Below are 12,080 nucleotides of genomic sequence, written 5' to 3' on the forward strand. Positions count from 1 at the left end.
GGCCTGGACTCCTCTGTCTCTCTCTCTCTCTCTCTCATGCCAACGTCAACAAACACCCCAGGCTAACCGCGGCCCTCCTCCGCCTGTCTTGTCTCTGTGCTCCCCAGCGGGATCAGCTACGACAAGCCCCTCCCCCCCATCCAGGTGGCCTCCCAGCGCGCCGAGCGGATAGCCAAGGAGAAGAAGGTGGGTCTCTGGGCCCCGGTGACGGCTCGCCAGCGGTGGCCGTCCTGTCGTCGTCTGCAGAGCCCTTAATCACAGTTCTAGTCTCCCAGGGCTTCACAGGCCCACTGTTTATGACGCTCCCTTCGCCCTTAATGCCTCTAAAGGGAAGCGGGATGAAACCCACAGCCAAGGGGAGAAATGCTGAGTAGGGGAGATCCTCCCTCCAGGGCGGTAGGGAGGGAAATAGGTGCTGAATGGGCAGCATAAACTGAGCCGGAAGGCTGGAAGTGTGAAGATGAGGTGTGTGTGTGTGTGTGTGTGTGTGTGTGTGTGTGTGTGTGTGTGTGTGTGTGTGTGTGTGTGTGTGTGTGTGTGTGTGTGTGTGTGTGTGTGTGTGTGTGTGTGTGTGTGTGTGTGTGTGTGTGTGTGTGTGTGAGAGACCATGTATTTAAATTTCTGATGTGTGTCGACCTGTGTGAATGTGACCATGTATATGTGTGTGTGTGCGTGACCATGTACAGTATGACCATGTATATGTGTTACGTGTGTGTGTGTGTGCTTTAACGTGTGTGTCGGTGTATGTGTGTTAACGTGTGTACGTTCTTTAACGTGTGTGTGTGTGTATGTGTGTTAACGTGTGTGTGTGTGTGTATGTGTGTTACGTGTGTGTGTGTGCTTTAACGTGTGTGTCCGTGTATGTGTGTGTGTGTGTGTGTGTGTATGTGTGTTAACGTGTGTGTGTGTGTGTGTATGTGTGTGTGTGTGTGTGTGTGTGTGTATGTGTGTTAACGTGTGTGTGTGTGTGTATGTGTGTTAACGTGTGTGTGTGTGTGTATGTGTGTTAACGTGTGTGTGTGTGTGTGTGTGCTCCCAGGCACTGGCGGAGCAGCAGAGGGCTCAGCAGTTGGCCCAGCAGCAGCAGGTGGGCGCGGGCCAGACCCCCGCCGCCCCGGGCCAGGCCCAGGCCACCGTCCCGGGCCAGACGGGCGCGGCCGGGGTGTCCCAGGCCGCCACCGTGGCCACCGCCGCCGCCGTGCCCAGCGCCGCCGTCCTGGTGAGCCTCACTGGAGCTGGGTGTAGACCACTGGGGGGGGGCGGGGGGGGGGGGGGGGTGTAGACCGCTGTGGGCTGGGGGGGGGTGGTGGTGCTCTTTGCTCATTGGAGGGTTTTAACGAGTGTGTTTCTCCTGCAGGCCGGAGCCATCAAGAACGGTACGGTGGGAACCATCCAGGCCGGTGCGTTCTGCCTCTCGCATATCAAAGCGCGCACTGACCCACACATGTCACACATCAACACACACACACTCACCCACACTGCAACGTGCGCACTGACCAACAGATCAACGTGTATCAACGTGTACGCGCTCTCTCACACACGCGCGCTGACCAACAGACTAACGTGTGTGCACTCTCACACTGCACGCTAACGCAAACGTTCACACATTCATAGACCCAAAGAAAGCACATTGACGGTTCCCTGTTTTTTAACGTGATGTTTTCATGGCATCGCCCAGTCACCGTAGGGGGGATCGTGAACGCGGTGGCCGGAGTCCCTCAGAGCCCCTTCCAGGCCAACAAGCGGCTGCCGTCGCCGGTCATCCCAGGAACCCTCTCTGTGAGTCCTGTCTGGGGTTCCGCTCCCCATCACACACACGCCGAGCACCTCCAGGAGGAGCACAGTGCTGTCTGGGGGTCCGCTCCCCATCACACACACGCTGAGAACCTCCAGGAGGAGCACACAGGACCGGCCCAGACGGGATAACACTGTCCCTGGAATACAATCATCCAGACGATCATTGAATTAAATTGAAATAAGATGAAGTGGCTAGCCATTTGTCTTCGTTGTCCCTGCTGATAACCGCCCTCAAGTATTGAATTGGAATTAATTAGATTTTGAAATCAGTTTTGAGTACAAAGATACTCTCAATTTGATCATCTAAGATATGGCATATAATTGGTAAATGGTCCTCATTTATACAGCGCTTTTATCCAAAGCGCTTTACAGTGTTGACTGACATTCACCCATTCATGCACACATTCACACACCGACGGCGGAGTCGACCACGCAGGGCGACAGCCAGCTCGTCAGGAGCAGTCAGGGTGAGGCGTCTCGCTCAGGGACACCACGACACTCAGCTAGGAGGAGCCGGGGATCGAACCAGCAACCTTGCGGTTACCAGCCGACCCGCTCTACCTCCTGAGCTAATGCCGCCCCACAGGGGTCAAATTGGGTCAAACATTAAACGATATGAAAGTAACCGTACATTGAGATATTCACATGCAAACAAGCACAATGGTACTATGTATTTATGTATTAATAAGTATCAAAACAAAGTATTAAAAAAAAAAAATAAAAAAAAAAAAGTACCACAAAATAATGTATACTAATAACCATCAATCAAATGTTTGATTGACATGTCCTAATCGTGTGTGTGTGTGTGTGTGTTCCTCCTCCAGCCTGTGGCCGGGGCGGGACCTCAGGTCCACGCCCAGCAGAGGGTCACCGCCGCCCCCGCCGAGGTGGTCGCCATAGCGGCGGGCCAGGCCGTGAGGGCGGGCGCACCGGTGACTGCGTCCGCGGTGGTGACCACCACGCTAAGCCCCGCCCAGTCCCAAACCCGCTCGCTGGTCACCCAGGTTACCCCAGGTGGGTGGGGCCCCCTCTGATTGGCTGAGGGAAATGAATGGCTATTAATGGCAGTTTTTTTTTATGTATTTTAAATCTAGAAGTTTGTTGTAGACTGGCTCATGGACAGGGACTGACAACACGAGCTAATACGCCTTTGTGCTTTGCATGTCTGGAAATAGAAGTTCTGTACATAGTACTAATGTAATTATCACACTCAAGCTTTAATAAGTTGGGTATATTAGTATATTAGTACTATGTACTGATCTTCTATTTCCAGACTTAAATGTGTTATAAGCGTTCAAGCTTAAAGACTTCTTTAAGACTGAGTGTAATAATTATACTTCAGAATAACCTAACGAGCCTCGTCCCTCCCTCCCACAGCCGCCGGCATGCAGCTGCCCCAGAGCAAGCCTCTGACCCAGGCCCACATCCAGATGCTCCGACAGCAGCACCACCAGGCCCCCCCGCCCCAGATCAAGGGCGTGGGCAAGCCCCAGGTAAACAAGTTCATTATTTGATTAATAATAATAAGTTAATAAAGTACATTTATAGTATTTATTAACTTTTTATTGAAATGTATAGTGTATATAGTCATTTAGTAAATGAATTGCAGTGAATACAATAGTTCATTGTGAGACATGAGTGTGAGACAGCTCTCAAGGACACTGGGCCTTGACCCCCCCCCCCCCCCCCTTCAGCCCCAGACCTCACCCCGTCTGTCCCCTGACCCCCCCCCCCCCCCCCGTCCTCAGCCCCAGACCTCACCCTGTCTGTCCCCTGCCCCCCCCCCCCCCCGTCCTCAGCCCCAGACCTCACCCTGTCTGTCCCCTGCCCCCCCCCCCCCCCCCCCCCGTCCTCAGCCCCAGACCTCACCCCGTCTGCTCTCTGGTCCCCAGGAGCTGAACATGAAGCTGCACAAGCAGAAGCTGCAGCTGAGCCAGCAGGGGGCGACGGTGGGCGTGGCGGGCCAGCAGGCCGGGGCCCAGGTGCAGCCCGCCCAGGCCGGCGCCCAGCTGGGGGCCGTGGCAGCGCCCCGGACCGGGGCCGTGCTGACGGGCACCACGGTGGCAGGCCTGCAGGTGGCCCGGCTGGTACGTGAAAAAGACAGAGGCACAGTGGGGGCAAGACAGAACCGTCGGAGTAGAAGGCTGTGTGGTTAACCTGGCGATTGTTAGTGCTTGGCACTTGGTTCTATGAAGATACCTTACCGTACCGACAGCGATATATATATTTTTGTTTCTCTTTCTTACGATAAATGTACTTATTGTAATTTGCTTTGGATAAAAGCGTCTGCTAAATGCCCTAAATGTAAAGGTAAATGTGTGTGAAGTTGGTGTGTCGTTAGTGTGCACACCTCCAGCGGACTGGTTTCTGCACTCCCTCTTCTAAGCAGCAGAAGGGAGAAACCTTGGCTTGGATAGACGCAGGAAGCCACCCATAGTGTGAACTCTGGCGTGATTTAAAGATCACTCTCTCCGATTTAAGATTATAACATTCAGGTATATTAAGGTTATCTCTGTGGTGTAGGACCTGTGGGTGGTATACCGGTATACCTTTTCTGATTGGTGCAATGACAATAAGCCACATTACTATGGTGGGTACATTCTGTCTGGGGCTGCTTTGAGGCGTCTTGTTACCTGTTTCTACAATGTTTTAGACTCCCTCTGACAGTCCAGGCATACTGCGGCAGACTGTAACCGGTAGATTAACCACAACCATTTTATGTCGTCTACAATGTCTCTAGTTAGGATCTACGTTTTTTTTTTTAATGAAGCATTGCATATCATGCATACGCGCAGTTCTGTGTACTCACATTCTGTTGAATGTAAATACATTTATTGACTTTGTAATTAAAGTAAATAAATGTAACTAAGTAATTCTGGGACGTCAATTTTACTTCATATCCTTCATACTTTTTTCGCCAGTATGGCGGTGAAATAGGTCTTAAATTGTATTCTTAATGGTCTTAAAAAGGTCTTAAAAAAAGTCTTAAACATGGGGTGGCGTCTCCTTTGCCTCTGCGCTGAGTTCCGTGCGCTGCAGGTTACAGCGCCACCCAGAGGAACAGAGCTTGCCATTGACCCTGGGACGAGGCCCGCCCAGGGTCTGACCGAGATCTCTGACATCCCCCCCCCCCCCCCCCCCCGGGACACCCAAAAACACACAGTTCTCAGCCACGCTGCACTGTCTATCATCAGATGAATGAATGTCTAGATATTCCTCCGTCCAGCGACTCCTCCGGGACGGCTCTCTCAAAAGAAAACCCCAGAAACCCTTCAGTTCCGCTGGGTTGTCGTCACCAGTGTGGCCGCTGAAACCGTCGGGTTTCACAGACCAACCCGATGCCAACGCTGTGTTTGTGGGGGTCTCTCCCCCAGGCGCGGATGCCCACCCAGGGCCAGCTGCAGGCGCAGGCGGGGCAGACGGCCCAGGTGACCCTCACCAAGCCCCCCGTGGTGTCGGTGCCGGCGGTGGTGTCGTCGGGCGGCGTCACCACGCTGCCCGTCACGGTGGCGGGCCTCAGCGTGGCCATCGGACCGGCCCAGAAAGCAGGCGAGTTCCCGGGGGGACATGAAGTGCAAAAAGGGCCTTAACTTTACTCACCTTGGGAACGCAGACGTGTCAGTGGAAACATTACAACAATGGTGTTAAAAATGGTGTTAATTGTGAACCGTGGCAGGTGAAATACCACTATGGCGGGCCATTCTAGTCTAGGTAACTCATGGGAAACACAGAGTACACACCGTGTACTCTCTTCCACCCCCTGAAGGATTTAGTTACTATGCAACAAATAGCTGGAATAAACTCCCTGAGGATTTAAGACTTGCCCCCAACTCTGACAGCTTTTAAAACAAGACCGAAGACTTTTATGTTTGCTTTAGCTTTCTGCGAAATCTTAAATCTACAATGCTTCTATTTTTTATTTTATTAGTAACTTTGCCTTTATTTTCTCACCTTCTAAAATGCATTTTTTTTTAACTCTGCCTTTCTAAAATATATTTATTTAAACTTTGCCTTTATTTTCTATCTATTTTACTTTTTACTCATCTATTATTTTCTTTTATTGTATGACAGTGTTTACATGTGAAGCACTTTGAGTCTGCCTTGTGTATGAAAAGTGCGTTATAAATAAAGTTGCCTTGCCTTGAAGAGAGGGTGTACCGCCTAACCTCCAGGTGATGAACTAACCCTGTGTGTGTGTGTGTGTGTGTGTGTGTGTGTGTGTGTGTGTGTGTGTGTGTGTCTGTGTCTGTGTCTCTGTGTGTGTGTCTGTGTCTGTGTCTGTGTCTCTGTGTCTCTGTGTGTGTCTGTGTCTGTCTGTCTGTCTGTGTCTGTGTCTGTGTCTGTGTCTGCGTCTGCGTGTGTGTGCGTGCACCAGGCGGGGCGGTGCTGACCTCGCCCTTCCCCCAGATGCAGCAGGTGCAGCAGCAGCAGCAGCAGCAGCAGCAGCTGCTCCTGAAGAAGCAGCAGCAGCTGCAGCAGGCGGCGGCGGCGGCGGCGGCGGCGGCGGCGCAGCAGAAGGCGGGCCAGCCGCAGCAGGCCCAGGCCACCGCGCAGCAGAAGATGGCCGCCGCGGCGCTGCAGGTACGCCCCGCTCGCCCAGTAGCGTGGCGGGGAACGCAGAACGTGTGGCCACACTCTGGTGTGGAGGCCTGGGTCAGGGTTTGGGGTGGAGGCCTGGGTCAGGGTTTGGGGTGGAGGTCAGGGTTTGGGGTGGAGGCCAGGGTTTGGGGTGGAGGCCTGGGTCAGGGTTTGGGGTGGAGGCCTGGTTCAGGGTTTGGGGTGGAGGCCTGGGTCAGGGTTTGGGGTGGAGGCCTGGGTAGGACTGGGCGATATGGACCAAAAGTCATATCTTGATATTTTCAATATAAGAATGTCATGAATGTCAATATAAGATATATATCGATGTTTGTTGACGCAATAACATAGTTGCCGTTGCCGTGCTGCTCCAACTCGCTTTCATTTCCCGCCTGCCTGCGTCGCTGTGCTCACTAACCTGCCTCGCTGATTGCAAACTAAATCCTAAATTTGGGTGTAGGCCAGGGTAGCTAAACATTTTAAAATGAGTCAGTCAAAAACAGTCGGAGCAAGATGTGGCAAATGCGTTTGATGGACATTTTTCGCTCTGAAGGGGATTTTAAAAAGTGACGTGAGTGGAAGAGCGGGGCCGGGGCAGAGTGTGTGTGAGCCAGAGGCTGAGCGGGACGGAGAGAGATAAGCAGAGCAGAGTCCTGTACGGGTCTTATTTTGCAAACCCGCAACCGCCCATATGCGCAATGCTTAGAACCGCATCCGACCCGTGTTCCGACAGTTGCGCGAATTACATTCTGCACCCGACCAGACCCGCTATAAATTGCTAAACCTCTAAACCTGAATATCATATCAAGCACCGGAGAAGTCTCGCTCGCTTGCTGCGCTGGATGCACTGAGCAGGGATGGCGAGGATAAATCTGTCAATCTGAGCAATATTGGGAAATGAACGACCGTGCTCTCCCCACCACGATAACGCACCAAAAGAGTCGTCTTCAGGTGTTTTGTAATCAATATAAGCAGCAACTTCGTCCCGATACTGCGGAGCCTCATCACTGGAATCCTCTACGTCCGACCCGACCCACACACGTGTCCGACACAGTACATTATTTTTCACCCATTTCATCCAAATTGTGCGGGTACCCGAACCCGTACAGGACTCTGAAGCAGAGGAAATAGCAGGCGGCAGGCGCAGCTCGGAGCAGCTTTTTTTGGAGCAAATGCGCTGTAAGTTCAACACAAATTAACTATATCGATGTTGACGATAGCATCTCGTTCCATATCTCGTTTGAAAAAATATCGATATATTTTAAATATCGATATACCGCCCAGCCCTAGGCCTGGGTCAGGGTTTGGGGTGGAGGTCAGGATTTGGGGTGGAGGCCTGGGTCAGGGTTTGCATAACCTTTGTGGTTGCGATTGTGGTTTCATCCACGGTACAAAATATGTAGTTCAACGTGACATTGGGGCTTTTTTGGGTTCAATGAAATATAGTTATTGCTGATAATTATACATATGTCTTATTTCATGCCAAAATCCCATTATCAACATCTTGTATATCATGGCCAATGGAGAGTTAAGATTGGCAATTGAGCTGCATGCATAGAGTTCTAACGTGTGTGTGTGTGTGTCCACCCAGCAGGTGACTGTGCAGGCAGCCCAGCCCGGACAACAGAAGATGACCTACGCCACAACCCAACTACAGCCTGGGATCAAGACCCAGTTCTTCACTACCTCCATTGCCCAGGCCCAGAAGCCCACTGGGGCCCAGCAGATCCAGGTACAGCCCACATACAGGGCCCCCCCCCACGACTTCCAGGGGGCCACTCATGTCAGACATGCACAGAAAGGCAATATGAGGCATAATGCAGTGAGATTGTTGAGGCACGTTCCTTTACAGCCCTCCGTCACACTCCTGGCCTCCGGGGTTTATAGTCCTGTCCACTCTTCACTAACATTAAACAAGATACCCCCTAGGGGTTTAAACGTGTAAAAGAGTCAAAAATTGTAATCGAAAATGGTTTTGTAGTCATTTCTCCAACATCTTGATTATACATTTGACATTATATCTCCATGTATTTTGGCACTGGTACTGAGGCAAGATACATCATTATCGTCAGAAATAAAGCCTTGTCCCTGACTCAGTCGTTGTTGTTGAGACTGAAATAGGTTTGTTCCACAACGTTGGGGGCTGGGCTGCTGGGCCAAGTTCCTCTGGTTCAATTTGACAAACAATGGCATCCAAACTGAAATGTAGCTCAGCATAGAATTGCTGTGGTGAACCGCTATCTATCACCACAGCGGCGCATGCAGTTGGAAAGACCCTTTTCTTTAAGTGTGATATTGGATTTTCTAATGGAATGTAAAATGGTCTCAATCTGGAAAGACACGAAATAGGCGATCGCAGATGTGAGCCCCATCTGTCTGTCAGAGAGGACAGCCTCCCCTCTGTAGAGCCATCGTCTGTTCACTATTCTACACAAAAGCCCAATCACCAAGTATCCTGCTCTAAGGTATAGCCCGACGACAGCGAAATGAGACGTATCCTGCAATCACTACAGTGATAAAACACTAGTCAAAACTGGTGGCCAGTGGAGCTGCTGTGTGACGTAACGCACAGAGACCACACACACGGGTTGAAACTACTGCGGACCTCCTCATGTTACCCTTGCTGCGCCAAGAAATAAAACGCAGCCGCTAAAAGTCCTCGTCTCCTTTGCTGAGACCTGAACCGTGCATTCGATTAGAGCCTCGGGTCATTTCTTGCAGCCCTATTAGATATGTTACGAGCTGAGTCACTTCAACCTTGATGAAAGTGTTCAGAGGCCAGAGTGATGAAGGGCGTCCTGGTGGTTTGTGTTCCAGGTGGCTAAGCTGCCGACCATAGTCCAGCAGCAGTCCACAGTGCCCAGCATCCAGCAGATCGTCTCCTCTCCCCAGCAGGTGAGTGACGCCCCTGGCATCACCCTCCAGGCTGAGCTCCTGGCTCCCTGATCCCAGACGCCCACCTAATGAGCTGTGTGTGACCGCCCCCCCCGCCCCCCCCCCCCCCCAGATCCAGACCCAGACGGTGACCCTGCCCCCCCCCGCCCCCTCGGCCCCCGCCCAGGTGCAGATGATCCCGGCGGTGGCGGCCGCGGCCCAGGTGGTCCAGCAGAAGATCCTCCAGCAGCAGCAGCAGGTCGTGACGGCCGTGCCTCAGATCCAGACCCCTCCCCCGCACAGCCCCGCACAGCAGGCCCCCGCCGCCGCCGCCGACCCCCCAGGAGGGCAGCCGGCCCAGGCCCCCGGGGCCAAGGGACCGGCCCGGCAGGGGGGCGTGCGGGCCAAGGCCCCCGCCAAGCCCAGCGGGGGGGGCAGCTAGAGGGGAGGGGTGTCGCCCCCGGGGAACAGTAGGAAGCCTCCTCCTCCTCCTCCTCCTCCTCCTCCTCCTCCTCCTCCTCCTCCTCCTCCTCCTCCTCCTCCTCCTCCTCCTCCTCCGCCGCTGTGAAGATGCTCCCGCGACGTGGATCTGCATCTCCTCCTGGTCCCGCGATCGTCCCCTCGTGTGACTCTGATCAGACTCGGTTCTGATCTTGTGGACCATCGACGTCCGACGTGAGAAAAGAAAAGAGCAGTGGCCACACACACACGACGGATATCGTTATTAAAACCGTTTTTCTCCTGTTGCCCGGACGTCTGGGTGACACCCCCCTCGGGGACTTACCTGTCCGTTAGAATAAGTGTATTCACACATAGTCCTTTTTATGGTGTCCGTGATTGTTTATAGAAATTGAATGGAAGATAATGCACGTTCCTTCAGTCCATCAGATCGTTTTCTTTATTGTAATAAGTAATCTGTAAACATGTTCTTTAGTATTTTGTGTTGCATCAGACATTTGCTTTTTTTTATTGATGTTGGGGAGGGGGGCGGGCGGGGGGGAACTTGTAAATAGCAATGGAAGGCATTTGTACTTGTAAAGTAGTCGTGTTTTCATCTGACTTTTTTCAGCCTAATTGTAATAAAGTGTTTTGTTTTATACACAGTTTTAATTGATTTACGTTTCATTTTTCATTAAATCTTTTGTGGTTAACACTTTGCCTCTTGAATACTTTTTCCCCAGCGCTACGGCCCATCAGATAACAGACCGCGGTAGCTAAATCAAATCTGTTGGAAGAAGTGTGTCATTTCCCTCATTTCAGCAACAGGAGCTGCTAGACTCGAGGCTTTCTGGGACGTTCAGCCAAATTAACGTCTAAGCCTTTCAGCCAGTGAGACTTGACTATTAGCAAAACAGGCATTCTGCTTTAATAGACAATCAATTCAGTGTGTACTTGAGTCCAGGGAGTTCTGCTCAGCGTTATTTGCGCTAGGTGCTTGCTGACAACGGCACTACCGCCGGTAGAGTAAATGCATTAAGACACAAAGCTGATGAGAAATGACCTCCAGCCTCCGAGAGCCTTGAAATTGCCTCTCTTCAGCCTTTCGCAATTGCAAACTAAGCGCAGTGTAAACGCATCTACATTCCATTCCGTAATATTAGAATTTTGTTGAACGCAAATCTGCAGTAAATTATAATTGATTGAGTTACATTTGGCCACGAGGGGGCAGTGTTGCATGTTCATTAAACTGCTATCTCACTGAACCAACACTTTCACTGCTATGTTCGATCATTCCCTCTCTTCTGGAACTGGATGAAGAAGACTGTCCTGAAATCAAATGCCTAGGGATTCAAATATGTTTTATTAAAAACACTTTTATTTGTAAGCTAAAAATAGAAATGAGTAACGTGTCGAACTAGCAGTCTGGTTTACCAGCGTCCCCTTATCCAATTTGTCAGTATTTAATTTGTATTTTAAAAACATAGAACATCAACATAACCCTAAATCATTTAATTTACATGGAAAACCCTTCCTTAATGGGATGCTCCCTTGCATTGCCTGTAAATCCAAACCACTCAAGGACTGCTCTGATGGAGGTGACCTTCTCTTCCTACCACTGCGACCACTATTGACCCCTGCATCACTGTCTCTGGTTGGAAATGTTTTGGGGGATGTGTTCTGATAGGACACATCCTACAACAACCAGTCGATTAATCATTTTCTTGTATAATAACTTGACCGCTTCCCGGCATTTTTTGTCGTTAACGTTTAAGTGTTAACGTAGTTAAACAAATGTAACTACTCTTGTAGTAACTGTTGGTTTACAATTCCCAAATCGGCGGTGTTCCGTAAGTTTCATATTCAACCCACACTAAGTGAGTCAATAAAACTCCCTCAAGATCACTTGGTCTAGTCTTTGCTTATTAAGTACCTTTAGCAAATTGGTTCATCCAGTGTAAACGTGTTTTGCCATTTAAGATGGCTACTGCCCTACTACCCTTTGGTTGTTCTGTGTCAAATGTGCCACTGTCTACGGTCCAACTGTCAAGTTGCAGTGACAGATACCAGACTACACCTGGCTGGGTGGAGTGTTTCAGGAGAATTGCTGCAGTTGGAAGTTTTGTCTCAAGCTGTAATGAGATAAAGTATCTATTACTGCAGCCGGGCATTGTTGAATCAGAATAGCCTGAACTCCCGTTGCCAAATTTTAAGCCTGTCAAATGAGGGGCGCTTAAGTAAATGCGTATTTTCATCACTGCCTTCCGTCTCGCCTTGGATCAACACGGCGCTGCAGAGTGCTGCTGGAGGCTGAGAGCCAGTGACGGAGGCTAGTGTACCTCTCCATACTCAAACCGCCAGGGAAAGTGCAGGCTATTACCCAGCCCTCCTTTGTG

At 51.0% G+C, this 12,080-nt stretch overlaps 1 protein-coding gene across 5 annotated transcripts in view; it reads left to right on the forward strand.

Annotated features, from left to right (window-relative positions):
- ep400 (E1A binding protein p400) overlaps positions 1–10,226 on the forward strand; it is a 36,396-nt gene extending 26,170 nt beyond the window's left edge. For 3 of the 5 annotated variants that reach the window (XM_084468691.1, XM_084468687.1, XM_084468689.1), the window contains 12 exons: positions 108–186; positions 1,040–1,219; positions 1,358–1,400; positions 1,679–1,779; positions 2,622–2,811; positions 3,175–3,290; positions 3,690–3,884; positions 5,172–5,346; positions 6,173–6,378; positions 7,964–8,104; positions 9,190–9,267; positions 9,380–10,226. In XM_084468691.1, the coding sequence (XP_084324817.1) occupies positions 108–186; positions 1,040–1,219; positions 1,358–1,400; positions 1,679–1,779; positions 2,622–2,811; positions 3,175–3,290; positions 3,690–3,884; positions 5,172–5,346; positions 6,173–6,378; positions 7,964–8,104; positions 9,190–9,267; positions 9,380–9,688 (1,813 nt within the window). In that variant the 3' untranslated portion in view covers positions 9,689–10,226. The remainder of the gene's footprint in view (positions 1–107; positions 187–1,039; positions 1,220–1,357; positions 1,401–1,678; positions 1,780–2,621; positions 2,812–3,174; positions 3,291–3,689; positions 3,885–5,171; positions 5,347–6,172; positions 6,379–7,963; positions 8,105–9,189; positions 9,268–9,379) is intronic. The other 2 variants (XM_084468688.1, XM_084468690.1) reach the window with 2 other exon arrangements.
- The last annotated feature ends 1,854 nt before the right edge of the window (positions 10,227–12,080 follow it).

The sequence above is a fragment of the Micromesistius poutassou genome (genome assembly GCF_964030765.1).
Source record: "Micromesistius poutassou genome assembly, chromosome: 5".
Lineage (NCBI taxonomy): Eukaryota > Metazoa > Chordata > Actinopteri > Gadiformes > Gadidae > Micromesistius > Micromesistius poutassou.